Source organism: Diplotaxodon limnothrissa, linkage group LG22, assembly GCF_057381915.1.
Source record: "Diplotaxodon limnothrissa isolate DT_005_m linkage group LG22, D_limnothrissa_male_GT1.1, whole genome shotgun sequence".
NCBI lineage: Eukaryota > Metazoa > Chordata > Actinopteri > Cichliformes > Cichlidae > Diplotaxodon > Diplotaxodon limnothrissa.
The window spans coordinates 28,742,835-28,763,481 of record NC_140616.1 but is presented as its reverse complement, the minus strand read 5'-3'; the positions used below and the strand labels follow the sequence as shown (position 1 = coordinate 28,763,481).

The 20,647-nt window shown below is 40.7% G+C and overlaps 1 protein-coding gene across 1 annotated transcript in view; it reads left to right on the top strand.

Annotated features, from left to right (window-relative positions):
• The window catches only part of col9a1c (collagen, type IX, alpha 1c), a 30,024-nt gene extending 10,853 nt beyond the window's left edge, over positions 1 to 19,171 (top strand). Inside the window, exons 7-39 of the mRNA XM_085346638.1 lie at positions 2 to 82; positions 1,322 to 1,339; positions 1,726 to 1,815; positions 1,893 to 1,928; positions 5,288 to 5,359; positions 5,560 to 5,604; positions 5,690 to 5,725; positions 5,828 to 5,851; positions 5,942 to 5,995; positions 8,603 to 8,674; positions 9,036 to 9,074; positions 9,231 to 9,287; positions 10,263 to 10,316; positions 10,487 to 10,540; positions 10,652 to 10,705; positions 10,782 to 10,835; positions 10,940 to 10,993; positions 11,081 to 11,134; positions 11,236 to 11,289; positions 11,853 to 11,906; positions 12,456 to 12,500; positions 12,640 to 12,693; positions 12,824 to 12,877; positions 13,023 to 13,076; positions 14,621 to 14,692; positions 14,772 to 14,807; positions 14,901 to 14,945; positions 15,041 to 15,073; positions 15,382 to 15,528; positions 15,753 to 15,807; positions 15,901 to 16,095; positions 16,554 to 16,640; positions 18,969 to 19,171. Of these exons, the coding sequence (XP_085202764.1) occupies positions 2 to 82; positions 1,322 to 1,339; positions 1,726 to 1,815; positions 1,893 to 1,928; positions 5,288 to 5,359; positions 5,560 to 5,604; positions 5,690 to 5,725; positions 5,828 to 5,851; positions 5,942 to 5,995; positions 8,603 to 8,674; positions 9,036 to 9,074; positions 9,231 to 9,287; positions 10,263 to 10,316; positions 10,487 to 10,540; positions 10,652 to 10,705; positions 10,782 to 10,835; positions 10,940 to 10,993; positions 11,081 to 11,134; positions 11,236 to 11,289; positions 11,853 to 11,906; positions 12,456 to 12,500; positions 12,640 to 12,693; positions 12,824 to 12,877; positions 13,023 to 13,076; positions 14,621 to 14,692; positions 14,772 to 14,807; positions 14,901 to 14,945; positions 15,041 to 15,073; positions 15,382 to 15,528; positions 15,753 to 15,807; positions 15,901 to 16,095; positions 16,554 to 16,640; positions 18,969 to 19,171 (2,136 nt within the window). The remainder of the gene's footprint in view (position 1; positions 83 to 1,321; positions 1,340 to 1,725; positions 1,816 to 1,892; positions 1,929 to 5,287; positions 5,360 to 5,559; positions 5,605 to 5,689; positions 5,726 to 5,827; positions 5,852 to 5,941; positions 5,996 to 8,602; positions 8,675 to 9,035; positions 9,075 to 9,230; positions 9,288 to 10,262; positions 10,317 to 10,486; positions 10,541 to 10,651; positions 10,706 to 10,781; positions 10,836 to 10,939; positions 10,994 to 11,080; positions 11,135 to 11,235; positions 11,290 to 11,852; positions 11,907 to 12,455; positions 12,501 to 12,639; positions 12,694 to 12,823; positions 12,878 to 13,022; positions 13,077 to 14,620; positions 14,693 to 14,771; positions 14,808 to 14,900; positions 14,946 to 15,040; positions 15,074 to 15,381; positions 15,529 to 15,752; positions 15,808 to 15,900; positions 16,096 to 16,553; positions 16,641 to 18,968) is intronic.
• The last annotated feature ends 1,476 nt before the right edge of the window (positions 19,172 to 20,647 follow it).

Genomic DNA, 20,647 nt, shown 5'->3' with positions numbered 1-20,647 from the left:
GTTTGAGCTCCAGTGGATGCTGATACATTGCGACCCAAAGAGAGCCCAGAGAGAAAGCTGCAATGAGCTGCCTCCCTCTGAGGTACAGTAGCGGAGACAAGGATCTGCTCAGCATCTGTTGTGGTTTGTGGTTTTACTCAGGTTGATGGAGCTTCCAGTATTTTTGAAGGGAAGCGGCAGAAATGCTGAGACAGAGCTGCAGAAGTGTAACAAACACCTCGCCAAGCAGTTTTACTCTTTAGCTCTTTATTTTTTATTGTCAACATTGAGCTGTTGTCCTACAAACATTTGTTGGAGGAAGAGCTGTTTAGGAGCTACTTTAAACCTACAGACTGTATATATAAACTGTGACACCACCCACTGGTGCCTGGACTTAGCATTTTGAAGTAAGGGTATTGGTTGCAGCCATATTGGCCTTCCTTTTTGTTGCTTGGTTAGCAAAGCATATCCACAGTTAACTGCAATATTTAAAGGGGAGTTAACTTCAATAGGTGAAAAACAGCCTTAAAACAAATGTATGTATTTAATGGAGAAACCAAACAGCCATCTTTATGCGGTTTTATTAGCGGAAAAGGGGTAACTTTAACCCTGTTACACCAAGTGCATCGTATGAGGCTTTGAGCCCTTTATTATATTATCAGTGTGATTTTTTTCTCCTGAAAATCTGATGTATACAGTCAGACACTACTATGAGCAATTAACTGCACAGGATGTAGCAAGAAAGAGGGTTTTTTTTTTGTTTGTTTTTTAAAAGCATAATTAAAACGTATACGTAAAAATAAAACTAAAGTATAGGAATAGTTACTCCTTGTGCAGTTGACTTTTTCAACTGCACAAGGAGTTTTCCAACCCCGGGAATATTACTCTCTGCCTCAACAATGTGTCCCAGTTATTCTCTGTTTATAATTTAATTTATAATTAAATATTATGTTTCATTTCTACTGTGATTAATGAGATGGCTGCCTGCGATGAAAATGCCACTCTGCAGTCTCACATTTCGTGCTCTGTGAACTCTGCCGTGCAATGAATTAGGATTAGTGAGAATTGTTTTTATTTTTTTTTAATTTAATCACTTTCATCAAAATGTGACTGATTGTACACCCTGTGGACAGATTCATTTCCTGCCCTGGTGCACTCTATTAGCTCTCAGGCTAACACGGGGAGTGTGGGTACTGTTTACGGGGCTTTGTATTTAAATGACAGCATGACATCACTCACTGCCGTTGTTGTGAACCAGAGCGCTTTTGCTGACACTTTTGGTGAGGGTGGTGTGACTACTTTCACTAACTCTCCCTTTATCTGATTTCTCTTGCTTCTTCAGATGTATGCCAATGCTGAGGTATTTATTTTTCATCTCTACTTTCTTTTTGCTTTGTGATTTTAAACCAATAATCTGTTTCAGTGCTTCAGTTGCCTAATTGCCTTAATGCTTTGTTCTATATCTAATAAATGGTGGTGATATTATTTGTTTTTAGCATTGCATAGGTTGACCATTCTTACATTTGTACATCAAATCATGTGCCCAGAAGTGACTTAAAACCAGGTGGCACAGAGATAATTTCCATAGATTGTAACTAAATCTGTGAAGAAGAAGCCTTTACGCTGAAAAAGACTTTATCTTCTCTTCTACACAAGTGTTTAGATTGAACGTTTAAATTCAGTTATCTAGCATTTCTCAAGTTTTCTGTGATAATATGTTAATTGTTTGTTTGTCTCTTCTGTCAGCCTGAAAAATCAATCCCAGGCCCCCCAGGTACCCCTGGCCCAGAGGGCCCCCGAGGGCCAGCAGGAGAAAATGGCAGAGATGGAAGAGATGTAAGTATTTCCTACTTCCATTAGCACAGAGTGAGTATTTTTCTCTCTTATTTGACTTCTTTTATTTATCTCTCCAGGGTCTTCCAGGGCCTCCTGGCAGTCCTGGCGCTCCTGTGAGTATTAAACGCAAAATGATATACTGACGACGTACCTCGAGGCTGCGTTCTCCCTCTCAATGTGTTTGTTTGTCATATGATACCCCAGGGAAATGATTCACGTCGCGGCTCAGTTACACAGTTTCAAAACAGATTTGTCTGACACAATATGACTCGGCATTGCTTACTATGATAACACTTCTTTGTAGACCAATCCTGTTACTTCTGTAGTGTGTCTCCAGTGAGAGAGTGTTGAAATAATCTGGGTAAATTAACTTCAGAACATCCACCTGGTCACTGACAGCTAACAGTTATTCTGGCAAAGTTTCCTACACTGAAAGTGTAACATGACCAAAGTCAGTCTGAAACCCTGATACTTTATCAGGACCTCTAACCTCTTGAATTACAGGACTCCGTGTGGGAACTACCCTCAAGTGGCTGTTAGAGGAGTTGCAGTTTTTGGATCTTTCTTGATGGCTTCTTTTTTTCACCCTGGAGGTTGCTCCTTAATTACAATCCATTCCAATGTTCATATATACTAACTTTAACAGTGCACACAGTGGTTAGAATTATCTCTTAACAACAGCAATGGGATGTGACATAGAGAAGAGGTTGGTGTGGATGAATGGGTCAACAAAACATTGGACTTTAATTCAAATACAATGTAAACGGAATATCAGTATAAATCTCTTTAAGACAAAAGTCTGGATTTCAAATGGAAAGCATCAGTGATGCTGTAGTAATCAGCAGCTACTAGGTCAATTCTGGTTTTTTGAAAAACATGCACAGTGCAGCTTGGTAAGTTACGAACTTAAAGGCACTTGTTACATCTTATTTTTTGTTGACAAGGGCCTGTGTTCATAAATACTTAATATCCAAGGGCTTCAACAGGAAAAGGGTCAACTTGGGTTAACATAAAGTTTTTTTTAATGCTTTTCCTGTTTGGTACAGCCAAATTAAAAAGCTTATGAAAGAAGAGTTGTCAGGCCAAAATGCATCTACTGCTTCTACTTTAACTTCTAATCTTCTGAAGATGTGGTTGGTTAGCATATGGCTAAACACAGCAAAACCCAAATGCTAGAGATCTGTTGGATAGTAAGAGGTTAAATAGGTTAGTGTCACAGAATGCGGTGGCAGACTGTGGAGTAGCAGTGAAAAGGAGGACCCAAAATACAGGACTCTTATAATGAACAGTGGATTTATTTACAGTGAGTGGAAAAACAACATGGCTATATACAAATCCCAGCACTGTGGCCCTGTGGCGATTCTCCCTGAATCCAACATAGTGCAGATGTCCATGAAAGGTGAAAAGTAGCAACTCTAAAAACTCCTGTTCCCAACACCGTGACTCCAAAAGTACTCTGCTCTCCGATTCCCGGTAACACACAAACGCACTCAGGTTAGCAGGATTAAACGAGTTTTGACTCCAGGATCAGCGCTGACTGGAGCTCAGCCACACTCTTAAATAGGGCGCTCTTAACGAGGCCATCAGCTGCAGTTGGTGATGGCTGAGAAGCGGCAGGTGTGGCAGCTTCCAGCGTGGGAACACTTCCGGGTCGCAATCCCTCAGCAACCCAAAACATCCAGGAATATGAATGAACATAAACACACACAGGGAGACGGAGGAAAAAGGATACACAACAACCAAAACACTACATACGGAAAAATAGACATAAATACAGAAATACATGAGGCCTGGGTCCCTAGGCCCAGGCCATGACAGGCTGCGTCATATGGCTGCCTCTCACAGACGTTTTTTCCTGTTAAGAGTTTTTTTATTCCCACTGTCGCCAAGCGTGTTCTCATAGGGGGAGGGGTGTCCAAATTCATGAGCTGCATCCTCCTGGCGCTGCATTTATAGACCGATTACGTCACAGCGACGCGACAAAGGCTGTCCAAATTCGAAGACTCGTCCAAATGCAGCTGACAAATGCGTCCTCCTTTTCCCCAAATTTGAAGGATGGGTCGGGTGTATCCTTCGTCTTCCACCATATCCCAGAATTCATAGTGTGCCCCAGCCAATTCCAGTTTCCAACAATGGCATCAGCTACTTAGTTTTAATATTACTCTTATTACTCTTTCTGAGTCTGAGATATTTTTAGGCGAGAATGTAGCTGTGTAAACTTCAAATATCTGCTTGGTTTATCAAGACATCACATATTTGCAAAAGTGCTCCGATGTTTTCAGAGACGTCTGTTACCCACCAGCTCGATAGCTAGCTGGGGCGAGAACACCAAACTCCCGGCACATCGTTTTCAAACTCCCGCGGTCTTTTGCTACTCAGGTTAAACATGATATATAAGTCACTTAGATAACTTATAAATGTTATTGTTTGGCTTTTTTCACTGTTTTATTTGTTTGTGAGTAAATCGGTTTGGCTGAGATTAAAGTTATAGTTTTAACACAGCTGAATAAATGTCAAACAGAAAACTGATTAAACAGAAGTGTGAAATGATCGAGAATTTACGCCAGTGTCCTGTTATATTTTAGATAGAAAGATGCAGGAGGGAGACAGCTGCTGACGCAAAAGGCTAGACCGTCCAATTTTGCAGCCGCTCACTTCCGGCCTACCCGACCTTCGGAGGATCCGGCCCACGTAGACCGTGAAGGCCAGGTCCTCAGGAGGATGCAGTCTATGAATTTGGACACCCCCAGGGGGTCATTTGCTTTTTGGGGTTTTCTTTGTATTATTGCAGGGTCTTTACCTGACACTAGGAAGCGCCTTGAGGCAGCTACTGTTATATGAATAAAATTGAAGTCTTAGTGTTGCAGTATACTTATCTTTCTTCTACCAGTTTAATTTGATCACAAGTAGCTTTGTCACAAATAAATCAATTTCCTCCATTAAACGAATGGCAAAAATAAAAAAAAGGGGGAGTGCTCAGTAGGTAGCGTGGGTGGGAGTTCTCATATGATGTGAATGCCACTTAATGTGCTGCTATAAACTACTTAATATAGCAGTGAAATCTTGACTATGATGCCCTGTTTTCTTTCATTCAATAATAACTGAGATGTCTTCGTGACTTTGTAATAAAAGTGTACAACAATTAAGTTTCCCAAGAAGAGTAGGCTTTCTACTAAAATATTAGCATTTATGCTAAAAGAGAAATTTAGGAATAAAGGCATGCTAAGTAGCAGACACAAGCCTGGTTCAGATAAAGGCCTCATGTTAAGCAGTGCCTTTGTCATTCACAGTCACGCCTCCTTTGTTTTCGACATAGCCTTACACAAGCTCATCTTGCGGTTGATCGTCGAGTGCGGCCCACCTTTCATTGATTAAATGTTGACTGGCTCTGCCTCTGTGTATCTAAGCAACGGGGCAGGAAGATGCAGGAAGAAGATAAAACAGTTTTATTCTTGTTGTGTCTGTTTCCTAGGGCAGCAAAGGAGAGCAGGGGGAGATCGGTCTTCCTGGACAGAGAGGCCTGCCTGGTCTTCCAGGACCTGCTGTAGGAAACAGCACCTGACACACATTTTTTAATACCTGCCAGTGCTGCCTGTTTGTGTGTGTGTGCGTGTGTGTGTGTAAATATATGTATATGTTTCAAGCTAAGGATAAAAATGTGCTCGCTAAAAATTGTTACAAACATTCTGTGTTGTAGTGTGTAAGGATGCCACATTAATTTGACTGTATGTTGACTATCTGCAGGGTTCAGCTGGTCCAATGGGTCCCAGAGGGCCTGTAGGAGAGAGAGTGAGTCAACATTTACTTTCATTCAAATCAATGATTTACAGGAAATAATTGACAATGTACTGATTTTCTCTGCTTTTCATCACAGGGACTTCCTGGCTTTCCTGGACCTCCAGGTCCTGCTGTAAGTGGAAAGAATTCTCATTTAAAGCAACATATGCATATGGAAATGACACTAAATGACGACGATGTGATAAATGCTCCTTCTTCTGTGTCTCCTTTCCAGGGTCCAGCAAGAGAAGGACCTCCTGTATGTGTTTGCTACCAATGTTGATGTTTTGTTTCTCACATGTACATGGCCTTACTGGTGAATTATCTGGTTTCTATTCATGTCTGGCAGGGACCTCCTGGAAAACCAGGAACCCCAGGAGATGAGGGGAACATTGGACCAGAGGTCAGAATGTTTTTGTGGAATAGGTGTACAACATAAAGTCAAGTCCCATAAAAAGAGCTCCCACAGCTTGCTTGTGGAAGCATGTTATTGCAACCCATAGTTGTACTTTATTGCAACAATGATGTTGGTGAGAATTATGACAGGAGCTACACTGTTGAAGCTTGTGCATCAATGCCACGCTGTTATGGGGCAGCCATGTATGAAAATGTGTTTTTGTGGAGGTAGGAGGTAAAATGATTTTGAGACATTACTGCTCCAGCAATGTCTCAACTTCATATTGTCATAAGTTGGCTGTGCGAGCTGTTTATTGTGGACCCAAACACAAGATGCAGGAGTAAACAGGTAATGCTCATAAGTGCAAAATTCCAGGAACACACAAGGAACCAAGCAAGGGAATCCAAAAAGATAGAAATGAACAGGAAGCACGTATTATCAAGGAAACTCAGAGCAGGATGAATGTTAGGGTGTCACGCAGCTATGAGGGATGACACAACAATGAACAAGCGGAGACTGAGGCAATAATAACAGGTAACAGATGGGACACACAGCTAGAGACATAATAAGATGGGTGGAAGTTAAAAGCAGCACAAAACTCAGAGAACGCCCCTTGCCAAAATAAAACAGGAAGTACAACACGAATCAGCAGGGGGGATAGGATTACCTCGACACAGTGGTAGGATAGAAAGAGCACACAGGTGTGCGTAGAAAGACAAAGATGAGACAGAAGGAGGAAGTGAATAAAAACACAAAGGGAACAAGCTAAAAGATAATGTGAGAGTGACCAAACTAAGAATAGTAGACTCAAATAACCAGACTTGAAAATCAACCATAAAGAACCCACAAAAAAAGGATGTAAACGAGACTTTAACACAAGGGCACAATAACCAGGAAAGCAAATACGGGTTAACTAAGGAACACAGAAGCCAAAACCAAAGATAACCTCAAAGAATGACTTCAAATAGCAAGAAAAATACAAACAGGAAATGTAATAATACATAACACCAAGAAAAAGAGAATACTACTTTTTAAAGGCAAACAAACAAACCCAGAATAAAAATCAAAAGAATAAAGAACTAACTGAAAACCTTTTAGTACTTTTAAAAGACATCTTATCAGTTCCAAAACAGCCACTACATCAGAGAGGACCTACTCAGCTTAAGAAGTATAGGCCTATCTCTAAGCTTCCATTATTATCGAAAATTCTGGAAAAAGTAGTTGCAGATCAACTTACCACTTTTTTAGAAAAACATGAAATTTATGACAAATTTCAGTCGGGTTTCCGTAAAAGTCACTCAACAGAAACCGCATTACTTAAAGTCTCTAGTGACATTATGATGTCAGCTGACTCCGGAGCATCCTCAGTCATGGTTTTGGTGGACTTGACATCTGCCTTTGACACCATTGACCATACCATTCTGATTAACAGGATCCGGGACGTAGTCGGTGTGTCCGGTCTGGCTTTGAAGTGGTTTCAGTCACACCTCTCCAACAGATCTTTTAGTGTTTTTGCGAATCGGTTTATGTCACATTCTAAAGATCTGACATGTGGGGTACCGCAGGGTTCAGTTCTGGGTCCTATTCTTTTTCTTTTGTACATGTTACCTCTAGGACTCTAGGACTCTAGTAAGGCAGTTCCCTGAGGTGTCTTATCACTTCTATGCTGATGATATTCAGCTCTATTGTTCTTTTAAGCTGATGGAAGTCCATAAACTGTCCTCTTTAATTAAATGTTTAGCTTCCATTGAACAGTGGCTTGGTGACAACTACTTACAGTAGAACTCTGAGAAGTCAGAAACATTAATTATTGCCCCCGACAACCAGATATCTCTAATCAAACAGCATCTTGGTTCTCTTGGCTCATCTGTTCACCTGAGCCTCAGGTACCTTGGTGTGATCTTTGATTCTGCCATGTCCCTAGAACAAAACTCTCGCCAGTTAATTAGGAATTGCCTTTTTCAGCTAAGAAACATCTCCAAACTGCGAACTTTGCTGTCTAAATCTGAGTTAGAAATGGTTAGATGGTTGGCTCGCTTAGATTATTGTAACAGTCTTTTTCTTTGTTTGAGCAAAAGGAATCTTGACTGTCTCCAGTTAGTCCAGAATGCTGCTGCAAGGCTTTTAACTAAGACACGAAAAAGAGAGCACATTACACCAGTGTTACGTTCATTACACTGGCTTCCAGTACATTTCAGAATTCATTTTAAAATCTTGGTACTGACTTTTAAAGCTTTGAATTGTGATGCCCCTGCTTACATTTCTGATCTTTTAGAACCCCGCGCTCCCTCTCGAAGCCTGAGATCATCTAATCAAAGGCTGTTGGTAGTCCCTCGAACATATTTTAAAACCAGAGGTGATAGATCTTTTAGAGCGGTGGCCCCCAGGTTGTGGAATGCTCCATCATTACGTTGCCTTGATTGTATTTATTCTTTTAAAAAGCAGCTTAAGACTCATTTATTTAGATTGGCTTTTAATTAGATTTGTGCTGTGTGTTTTATTATTAATGTATTTTATGTATTTCTGTTTTATATTACTGTGAAGCACTTTGTGGTTTTTAGTGCTATATAAATAAATTGATTTGATTTGATTTGATTAAATGTGTTATTGCAGGGTCCACCTGGGCCTAGAGGAGGACCTGGGGTTCCAGGGCCTCCTGGCCCTCCTGGCCCACCAGGGCGTGTGGTAAGAACCTGATCCAACACTGGTTTTATTATCATGTGAGACTTTATTATTTCATACATTTCCTACGTTATATACATACATGGTACAACAGCGCACATGGGGTTGTCTACCAATCAAGGTTGGTGGTTCGATCACTGGTACTTCCAGTCTTAGTTCTTAGCGATGCTAACAGCACACATTGTAACTAGCCCTTTCCTTGCGGACAAATCTCGTCCTGAGCTCAGATCTCTGTATGAAATCACGAGCATGTGATGGTCCCGCATGCAGCCGTCTCTTTTCACACATTCAAATCTGGAACATAGATTTTTGTGAACGTCTAACCCCCTGTGGCTGTTTTAGATCTCACTCTGCTGTGTTTTAGGGACCGCCCGGTGCCAGCAATGAGGGAAGTGGGGAAGCTGTGAGTGTTTTTCTGTCTTATATGCTGCCAAATTTTTCCTGGATGCATGGCAATTGGAGTGGTGACAGTGAATTTGTGACCAGAATGAGTCATGTTAAAAAGAGGCTGGTAACAGCCACGCTTGTTGAGTATCTGACTGGCTGTGTATGTTTATAGTGTCCTGCTGCCTGCCCTGCTGGACCCCAGGGGCTGCCTGGGCTACCAGGGATGAAGGTGAGGAATGTTAATGAAGGATGTTCAGTGATTCAGCTAATTAAAAGCCAAACCAGACATTTAAATTAGTATTCTTGTCAGACTGGGAGAGGTTTTTTAAATGTTTAGGTTATCATGGGACTGCAAAAAATCTTCATTTCTATTCCATCTAATATCATTCTGCAAGGCGTAGCTTTAGACTTCAAGTTTACTTAATAGGCTGTGAAGCTCAACATCTCATCATCCTCAATAAATATGGAATGACTAACATCAATGCATCGATAAGTGTCAGCAAGTCAGCAAGAATGAACTGTAGAAACTCAGACTCTGACGATCAGGTCAGGACATTATCCAGAGTTGTCCTTTCTCACATGTAACTCAAAGAGACTGTATATAAAAGATGGATTCAGATCTCTGGATGTCACTATTGTGCCAGCACCCACTGATTTTTTGATCTTAGCATGACATTAGCCAAATGTTATTTTTTCTGAGCCATATGTCACCATATTTTGATAAGCGAGTGGCGTGCTAATTTGTCAGCTAACATTATCAACCGTGTTTACCAAACGAAGCACAGATATACATAGCTATAATTAGGGCTGCATGCCACGTTAATAACATAATGGAAATCCACACAACAAAGCTGAAGCATAGAGTTAATGGATAAGCAGACGATTTTATTTAAACCATTTTATTTGTCAAATAATTGCACTGAAACTGCTCCAAAAGGTACCAACAGCAAAAATAAGGACTCCTGTTCAGTGATTTGTTTTAGTGAAGGTGTGGCTTTGCAGACAGCGATCAGCTGTGTATGATTCAGAAAATAATCTGGAAACATTCTGTAGAACCCACAACAGCTTTTGTACCGTGCTGTAAAGATAGATAGATAGATAGATAGATAGATAGATAGATAGATAGATAGATAGATAGATAGATAGATAGATAGATAGATAGATAGATAGATAGATAGATTAATGATGTGATTGTTACCTTTAGGGACACAAAGGTCTGGATGGTGTGCCTGGAAAGGACGGCGTTCCTGGAGAGAAGGTACAAGCAGAGTGAAAACCAGACAGAGCATACAGTACATACAGTAGTTACCTTGTAGCAATGAGCTATGTTTCTCTACCAACAGGATACCAAGAACCATTTGTACACATGCTACAATCCACCTTCACAAAATGTGATGTTAATGTGTTTACACTTGCGGTTTTCCACAGGGGGAATCAGGAAAGCAGGGTCCTCAAGGACCACCAGGTCACATGGGAGATGATGTAGGGAAGCTTCTCCCTTGGTTACACTGTATTAATATTAATGAAATTATGTCTCCCTAAAGATATAAAGTGATAAATATCTACAAAATAAAATCTCTTTTGTCCTTATAGGGACAAAGAGGACCCATCGGAGTCCCTGGAACCGCAGGAGAGAAGGGAGACAGAGTACGTTTAACAGAGATGACACAGACATTTGGACCTTTGTACATGTAAATGAAAGCTAACTCTTCTCCATTCTCAGGGCCCACCTGGCTTCAACGGTGTCCCAGGACCCACTGGTCCTCCTGGAGCTCCTGTAAGCAGTCTTAGTTTGATCAGCTCCACGGCCTCTGATCTTCTGGCATTTGCTCTAAGAGCGAAAAAGGGATGTACTTTAACCTGTAACTAACTTTCTCTCAGGGTGTGGAGGGAATGCGTGGACGTCCGGGTTTGCCGGGGCCTAAAGGCGAAGATGTGAGTCCTGCTCTCTACCTAAGATGATTTATATAACAAATCATAATTCGAAAAGCATTTAAAAAAATGTGATTTGATCTTGTTTAGGGAGCCATGGGAGCTCAGGGATCACAGGGTCCTCCAGGGGAAAAAGGAGATACTGTAAGTAAGCTGGAAGATATAAAGTAGAAGTGGAAGAAAATGGATGAATGGTGAGACATTTATTTTTAGCACAGCATTGCTTAATATATAGTGTTTTTCAGGGAGGGCCTGGAAATAATGGCTTAGATGGAAGTCCTGGAGTTGATGGCGCCAAGGTAACCGTTATCCCCTGTGATCTTTTTACTAATAAAAGTGCATCATACTAAACTAAAACTCAATAATTGTCTGGGAGACATGGAAAGATTGAATTGGATGGGCCTGTTTGTAAAATATACAAGACAGAAATACATCAAATCTACAAGCTAATGGTGACACGTGGCCAAGAAAGGCTGACTCAACCAAAAATCTAAGAGTATACAAGTATTCAGTTAATTAATTAAGAAAGAAGGAAACACATCAAATATTATTATTGCATATTGCTATTAATGTTTGTTTTTATCAGGCTTGAAATGTCTGACAAAAAAATAACGATTAAAAACCCTAAAAACCATGAATTTGTGAATGAAGTGGGGACCGCTGGTCTACAACATATGGTGTCCCCCCCCAAAATTTACCAAATTATTCTGCTGAATGCATCATGGGTGTAGTATGGCGTCCATTGGACTTTTGGCTGGCGCCATGTTGGTTTCTTTGGAAAAATCGTTGAACACACATTAAACAAAAGTAAACTTGTATACCGCATACAACAATCTGTGCACACTTTGCATCTCCTCAACAGGGAGAGCCCGGCACTCCTGGAGCTGTTGGTGTCAGGGGGATTGTGGGTATTCCAGTAAGTCAAACTTAATTTTTGTACATTCTGTTAAACCTGTAATTGAATTATATCCTCTGTGGTTACGATTTCCAGGTGTTAGCGTTTCATTGGGAAGCTAGTGACGCTGGTAAATTAAAGGAGGACGAGCTTCTCTCTGAAGCAACAAAGCTGGTCAGCTAAATAAAACATTAAAGTCAAACAACCTGCAGGAAGGGCAAGGGCACACCTACTGTTGCCTGTAAGGCTGTGAGATGTGACTTGAATGGTAAATGTGAATTCACAAACAGCACAGTAGATAAAAGGACAGTGTTTTTACTATAGGCTGTGTGACTTATTTCCAGTGTGCTTTTACCTAAAGATTTTTATTACTATTGTTTCTCAAACAGTTATAAGTGTTACAAATTGATTTCCTGTTAATGTTAAGCAACGTTTTATGCTACTTCACTGCTATGCTAATTCCCTGATCCCATTTCCTGTTAATGTTATCTATTGCTTCTCACAGAAACAGACGTGAGGCAATGACACAAACATTTTCAGTTTGTTTTCATGACATGTTTTTGTTCCTAGGGTCTGCCAGGGAAGTCGGGAGTAGCTGGAACCCCTGGTGAAAAGGTAATTGGAATAATCATCCATTTAATGAGGCATGTCTTTATAGCACATCCCTAATGTTATTGCAGCTGACAGCTTCAGTAGAACACTCTCTTTGAGGTTTGAGCTGACTTATTCAGTGCAATTCCTGCTGTGGATTTAGGGCAGCACTGGTGCAGAGGGACCTGTCGGACCAGCTGGACTTCCTGGAAAAACTGTGAGATTACGCTACCCACAGAACTCTATCCATGAGCCTCTAATTTTACAGATATTTTTCATCAGTTATCTTGGTTCTGCAAGTGATATTCACACTCATTCAAATTCATTTGGATATTTTTCCCATATAGGGTGGGCCTGGAAAAGATGGAGCAGATGGAAAACCTGGAGATAAAGGAGCAACTGTAAGTTGACATTTTGTCCCCATTGCTTCATGATTTTTATATTTAAATTAAAAACAAGTCACACTTTTAGACTTTTCAGGTACGTTAGTACCAGCACATTCATGTGCAAACTGAAGTTGAGGTTTTACTGCTTCTTGATGTACAGGGTCAAACAGGAAAACAAGGACCAGTTGGGCCTGCAGGTCCACCAGGAATCCAGGTGAGATCCTGTCCATCCATCCATCTGCTCCCAGCTGGGCATTCCCAGAAAACATTCAAAGAGAAACACACAGGAGCCATCCTGACTATTTGTCTAAACCACTTTAGCTGGCTTCAACCAAAGTGAAGGCGCAGTAGCTCTACTCTGAACTCCATCGATGTGTGTGAGCTCCTCTCTCTATCACTAAGGCGGAGTAAACCCGTTTTAGCTGCTTGATTGGCCTGATGACATCAGTGTTGTCTCATCGTTCAATTCTATGTTCCAGAAGCGAGTCTTTTTGTCTTATTGTCCCAGGCACGCCTTTACAGCTTTACAGAGGAACAGAAACTTTGATGACGTCTCTGGAAGTTCAATTCAATTCAATTTATACAGCGCCAAATCACAACAACAGTCGCCCCAAGGTGCTTTATATTGTAAGGGAGACCCTACAATAATACATACAGAGCAAGCATGAACCACCTGCAGACAGGGCCAAGGAAGACAGGATAAAAGGAAGCTGACATGCTGTGGAAGAGAGACTGAGATTAATAACAAGTATGATTCAGTGCAGAGAGGTCTATTAACGTTAGGGGTGGGTTTTGATTATCGATTTATCGATTGCAATCAATTCTAGCTTGGATAACGTGATATCGATTCATTAAAATCCTGAATCAATTTTTAAATATAAATTCATTTTGCCCGAAACGCCAGAATCTCAGGTTAAACCTCCAAAATTTTCGACAACCAACAAAAACTTTAAACAGTAAATGACAGCAGTACACGGATTCTGCACAAAGACGTAAACACAACAAAGCGCGGACCCGGCGCATCAGAATCAGTGAGACGTCTGCTTTCTCACCATGGACATGCTGTCGGGACTGAAAGCCGACAGCTCACTGATTCTGATGCGTCGGCGGCTCCGCTCTTTGTGTTTGTCTTTTTTGCGCTCGATTCTGAAGCTGCAGGTTTGATCTCTCTCCAAACAACATTGACTGAACCAGCAGCAGAAGAAGATCCAAACTAGCTTCACGTTTCGCTTCACATAAACATCGTCATGAATTCCCTCTTACTTTTGCTGTTTTGCTTCCACCACGATAAAAATCACACTTCATGCAGAGCTCTCCGTCTCTCTCTCTCTGTTTTCTGCATTATTCACTTGCTTATTACCCACCAGTCTACCGTTGTGTACAGAGCTGTCTGCCACTGTTTTTTTTTTTTTAACTTTTTTAAATTATGCAAAATTGCAAAATGCTCAGCTGTGTCTTTAATAAAACCTCTGTAACTTTGCTCTGTTTCACTTCAGCAGCATCAGGTAATGTTCAGATGTTGATTTATGGTTTTCTTTCTTCTTTGTTCTACTGCAGAGTATTTTTATCTGCAGCCTAAATGGAGATGTGTCTGTAACAGCTAATGATGAAGAGTTAGTTTCTGCAAAATTCACAAATGACATCATGTAAAAAGGTGAATCAGAGCAGGTGTTAGGGGTGGTAAAACAAAGCTACTTCAGCTGTCTCAACCCTGTTGCTCTGAACACACAGACATAAATATGTTTGTTGTATTTTCAGGGTGAGAAAGGAGCTAAAGGTAACCCCGGCGCCAAAGGACTGAAGGGCCATACTGGGCACAAAGGTGATCTGGTGAGACAAATTTCATTCTTTACCAAAGCTTAGAAATCTTATAATAAGAGTTTAGTGAAGAACATAATGTGTTGTTTAGGGACCTGTTGGACCAGTAGGACCGAAAGGAAGTCAGGTGAGTAATATTGTAATTTCCAGTTTATCTGCAAATGAACCTTAACGGTTCGTCCAGTAATTTGACTTTTTTGCTCAATCTGTTGTAAAACAGGGGGACAGAGGAATGCAAGGAGATCCTGGGATAAAGGGAGACCAGGTATTTGACTCATATGCTTAATTAAATGCAACAAAAATGTATTTTCTGTCGCTGGATTTGAGAGATGTTGATTTATCTTTATGTGTGTGTCTCAGGGCCCTCCTGGTGTTCATGGAATCAAAGGAGAGGTATGCATAAACAGTTGTCTGCTATAAAAGCTTGCCTAAGGAGCTTTTTACATGGAAAGTGTTTCATGACTTCTAACATTGCAAGCTTGGATTGTATATACAAACAAACAATTTAGAGCATTTGAATAGGTACTACAATCAATTCCCACCTTAGCATATGGTATAAAAAGCTTACAGAATGTTATTGAAGCTATTCGAACACTGAGTTGTGTATTGTTCTGGCACACAAGCTATCTTAGCTGATAGGGGCAGTATCCTACTGCTGACACATACAGCCTTGGTTCATAATGATTCGTTTTCACCATTAGCGTGGGGAGAAGGGCCAAAGAGGAGTTACAGGAGCCGATGGCAGACCAGGCCAGCCAGGACACGAGGGTTTGACGGGTCCAATGGGAGCTCGAGGGCTGGAAGGAGAGTCGGGCCTTCCCGGAGCACCAGGCCCGAGAGGTCTACCTGTAAGTGACACATTTAACCAGTATATGAAATGCATACACTTAAACCACATAGCAGACATGCTAGTGGTTCTAGAGATGGCAGCACCTGATCCACCAGTTTGGTTTGGAATAATCTCAGCAATTATTTCTAACGAATGAAACTGACAGAAACAGTGCAAATGCAACTGTTGGCTGCATCAACCCTTTGCAGTAACTTTGCAGTAATAGTATTCGTGATTTCACAGGGGCCAAAAGTGAGTGACGAGAAGCTTCGGGAAATGTGTTCAGCTGTTGTTGAAGGTGCCGTTTGTTCACCTTAATAAAACCTCACATTGAACCCAATGAAGGGTTGAGCAGTTAAATATTAAAACCTATTTGTTGTAATTCATTTAGAGCAATTAGCTGAATTTATGAAAGAACTCTCAAAAAAGCCAGCAGCCATTGGTGCCCCTGGTACTCCTGGACCTGCAGGTCTTCCTGGACTCCCTGGACCAGCTGGAGCTGCAGGAGCAGCAGGAGCTCCAGGCCCAATGGGTCCCAAAGGGCCTCCAGGCTACTTTGGACTTCCAGGCGCACCAGGACAAAAAGGTCAGTATGGCATTTCAAATGTTTTCACCTTTAGTAAAAACTGAGCCTCGGTTTTTAGCATCCTTTACTTACAGCTGTAAGTGGGTTGTTCATTATGTATGCGTTTCACCCACACCATGACAGATAAGCTGCGAGGCTGTGATAGCCTTTTGCTTCTTCTCTATTTTCTTGGAGACCTTCCAATCCTAGAGTGGCTGTAGTGGAAAAAATTAAATGAAGCCTTTAGAGAAAACAATGCTGTCAGCTCTGGCAGTATGCCTTTGTCTTTGCCAAAGCAAACGCTGACGTTATGCAGAGAGCTCTGAGGATGGAAGAGAGTCACTGATGCATAACATTATACAATCAATGATGCACTAAACAGGGCGGAATCAGAGTGGAGTCATTAAGTTTCCTAATTACGTGCCTATAGCTGTGCCTCTCCATTTCATCTCAGCATCAATGTGCGTGTCCCTGTGCAGGTGATGCCGGGGAGAGGGGAGACAAGGGAGACAGGGGAGAGGATGGTGTGGGAATCAAAGGAAGCCAAGGCGCACCAGGTGCACCAGGTAAGGATTCTTGTTGTAATTAGAGCAGAGCGCTGGTCACAGTAAACAGGGGGTCTTCGAAATGTCAAACTGAGCTAAAAACTGACTTTAATTTTTAATTCTCATTAAAAGTGCAGTTTTTGTAGCACGTTAGAGAGATAGCCCTCACATATAAATATAAATATATATACTGTACTGTATAAAAGTCATTCAACTTGCTCAAATACAGGCTTTATCTCACAGCAGGACAATTTATTTGTCAGATCATTCCATTTAAAATGCTCCACAAATCACCAACAGAAAGTACCACAGTGTAGTGACCACTATAGAGCTCCGCTGTGGGGCTCTGGAAGTAAAGATTTCATAGGGATTTTGATATTTAGCCATTATTTTATAGCCGTCCAAAGCTGTTGTATTACTTGAACTGATAGTAGACGCATAAATCTAATTGACATCAACCTTGTTTTTTAAAAATGCAATGTGAAATGTCGTAGAAAAAATAGTTTGTTACTTTATTTAAAAAAGACCCTCAATAAAGCTTCGATAGCTCGCTATTCATCACTGATCAAGGACAACAGTAACAACAGCAGAGAGTCAGGGCTCTGTTGGGCCAACTATTCTTTTAACTATTCCTTTAAGTAGCAATGACTTCATTCATTTCTTTACAAATAAAATTTTAAGCAGTAAAGAAAACATTACTGTTATTCGCAGCCTTTCATCTGATGTACCATTAAGTACAGCAACTTTAATATGTTTTCATCTGTTAACAGGCCACAGGTTGTATCGCCGGCTTTTAAAGTGGTGATAATTAAACTACTTACAAAGCCCAACCTCAGATGTAAAGATCCCAGCCTTTACCTACTAGTTTGGCGTCCCCGGCACTGGAAAGAACAGCTGAGCCTAGTTCTTGTAAAAGGAAGTTTTTCCAAGTGGAAGCTGATGGGGCGTTTCTGATTGTTGTTCCATTGTAAGGTCTTTACCTTACAGAATAAAGCACCTCGAAGCAACTTTTGTGAAATTGAAATTGAATTGAAAAGTCCTACTCTACCCAAAAACTGACATCTCTGCAACATCTCCTTTTGGTGGAGCAGTTACTATGGAAACCAGAAAATTTCAGGTTGACTAAACTGCAAGAACGGTTAATACAGCGAGTTACAGAGCGCTGTACTTACTGAGAGCTAGGCCATACTTTACCACACACACAATTACACTGTTATAATTCAATATATACACAACAATGAAAAGGATACCATTTAAGAAGGTTAGAAGACATTGCTCTGGAAACTGGGATTTGCAATGGATTATGGGATGAGTAGTTCCTTCACCACTAAAAGTAATTGTTTACACAATCTTATACCTTTTCCTGTTTTTTTTTATTAGTATTTTTTATCCAGGGAGGGGCAGCCTCTCTCAAAGTAGCAAAAGTATATTGTTTAGGGTCATACTAAGACAGGATGTTTCTAATTGTACCAACATTTATGCCAGTGAAAGACACAACGTACTAGAGACTTGTTTAATGTGTGCATCAAAGAACGAGTGAGTCTCAAATACCAGCTGAGCCAGATCAGCTGATTTAGTGTAAAACCTGAAAACACGACCTGGTGTAACAAATGTCGATAATGCTTCTTTTTTCTTTTGCTTGCCTGTTAGCCCATCATCTTATTTTTTAAACTGGAAAGATCCCAGTTCACCCCGTCCATGCTAGATATCTGAGAGAAGTTATGTGAAATATACTTTAAAATGAATGAAGGATGATTTCTGTGAGATATGGATCACATATGGATCACGTGTGTGTGGCTGTTTTAGTAGGTTGTTAATGTGCACCCGCAGTTTGACTTGTCTTAGTGTTGTGTCATTCATATTCAGATATTGACCACTTTATTCCTGGAATCCTAGAATTAAATGAACAGATGGTTAGGGTTAAGAAAGGGGAAGGTTCTACATTATACTGTTCTATGTGGTAATATGTGGTGATGAGATTAGTGTGTAATATTATAAAATGTAACAAAAGAAAAGTTTAAAAAAAAGAAGAAGGTATAACATAGTTTTATCTAAATATCGAAACTGCACATCATCCACACCTTTATGTCTTTAAGGCATGGCTGTAACTTAACTAAATCATTTGTGTCGTCTACTTTCATAGATAAATATACCTGGATGCCATCTGCATAGCAGTGGTTATTTACCTATTGCCTTTATAAACTGCCAAAGAGTAGCATGTGTGACATGAAAAGTATTGTTCCTGGTGCAGAAGCCACTATATCTGACTTTTGCAGATATGGTTTCTTTACAAAATACCATTTTTCACTTTAAGTTGACATAATACTTAACATGTTTTTGTTTCCTCAGGTGCAACCGGCGCCCCCGGCATTGGAAAGGATGGTAGAAACGGAGACCGTGGTGAGACAGGTAGTCCTGGTATCCCTGGACCTGTTGGTCCAAGGGGGCTCCCAGGGTCTCCTGGCTTTTGTGACCCATCAACCTGTATAGGCAGACATCCTCCACTTTATATGGTTGGTGGGAAGAAATCCATTGGCTACAAAAACCCATGACACACCCCAAGCTCACTGAAACACTCCAAATCTCATCCTGCCAGTGACCACATTTCAGGACTTGTCAAAGCACGGTGATCTTTGGAAGTCTCCATCTGAACCACGGAACGAAGAGACGGACAGGGAAACAGAAGTGAGGCACAATTGGAGATTACTGGACAGATGTTAACTAACCCAACATTCAAAAACCGCTGTTACTCATCCCGGAGCAACTTCTGACTGATGGCAGGTCCAGGGCACACAAGTCACCCACCACAGTCATTCAATATCAATTCTGCTCTTTTAGCTAATATTAAAGTCTATTATGTGACCCATATTGAAGCGATCATGAGCCAATCTTATAGTGAAGCTAGGTTTTACAAAAAAAAAAACCAAAACCTGATACTAACATCAGACATGAGATTATATCTTCAACCTGCTATTTAATTTAGGATCATACATTTGTTCCCCTCATTTTGTCAAATCGATGATCTTGTTCAAATGCTGCAATAAAGTGTTGTGTTTTGAAAGTGTGCCATCATGAAATTCCACAGCCTTTTTTGTCCAGACAAAAAGTCCCCGGGTTATTATGGATATAATGTTGATTCAGCAAGGCATTTCACAGTTGCCTGGTTACAAAGGAAAGTCAACACCATCCTCACCTCTGTCTGCACAACACAAATACACTCACAGATCAAATATGACTTTTATGTAAGCGGTTAGGAAGGAGTCGGCATAGGAGCCATTCCAAGGACAACCCTTTCATCTAACAGATGTTATCGTGGCTCGGAGACATCGTGTTTATAGATGTGTACTGTAAGTGAATGGATGCTCAAGGTTCATGAAGCTTGGTATAGGAGAAGAGTGCAGCATGATTTCTATAATCAGGTTTAGACATAAAACATGATGGATGTCTCCGTCTTGGAATTGATTATCATGCATTAGTGACAGAGCAGGGCTGGAGCTCTTGAATGAATAACATAAACATTTTCATTGTAAAGAGATGAACATTCAATGAAACCGAATGGGTCTGCTTGTATTTCAGCATTACGTGAAAGAGCACGAGTACTGGCTTTTCAAATGACGAGGCAAAAGTCCGAGTTATAAAATGAATCTGTTCCAGTCTTTATTATACAGTACAGGTGTGGTTCGAATACTTACAATATGCTACTACTTTAAAATATCTTAGCACCGATTTATCAGGAAAATTTGGGAAAGGGTTAATAAAATGCAGTTAATTCATTACAACATGATTCTATTTGATCAGATCCTGATTAATTTAGCAGTATAACAGTACAAGTTACAGCCTCTATGCATTACAAATACTCTCCCTCACCAACGCTGATGTAACTGTAACGACCATTTACAAAACCACCAGACAGGTGGTTTGTTGCAATTTACAAATCGTTCAGTGGCAAATATGGGATAGGGAACATATGGAAATGGTAGAAAGTGCAGGTCACATAGAGCCATGTTGATTCTACACAGAATGCATGT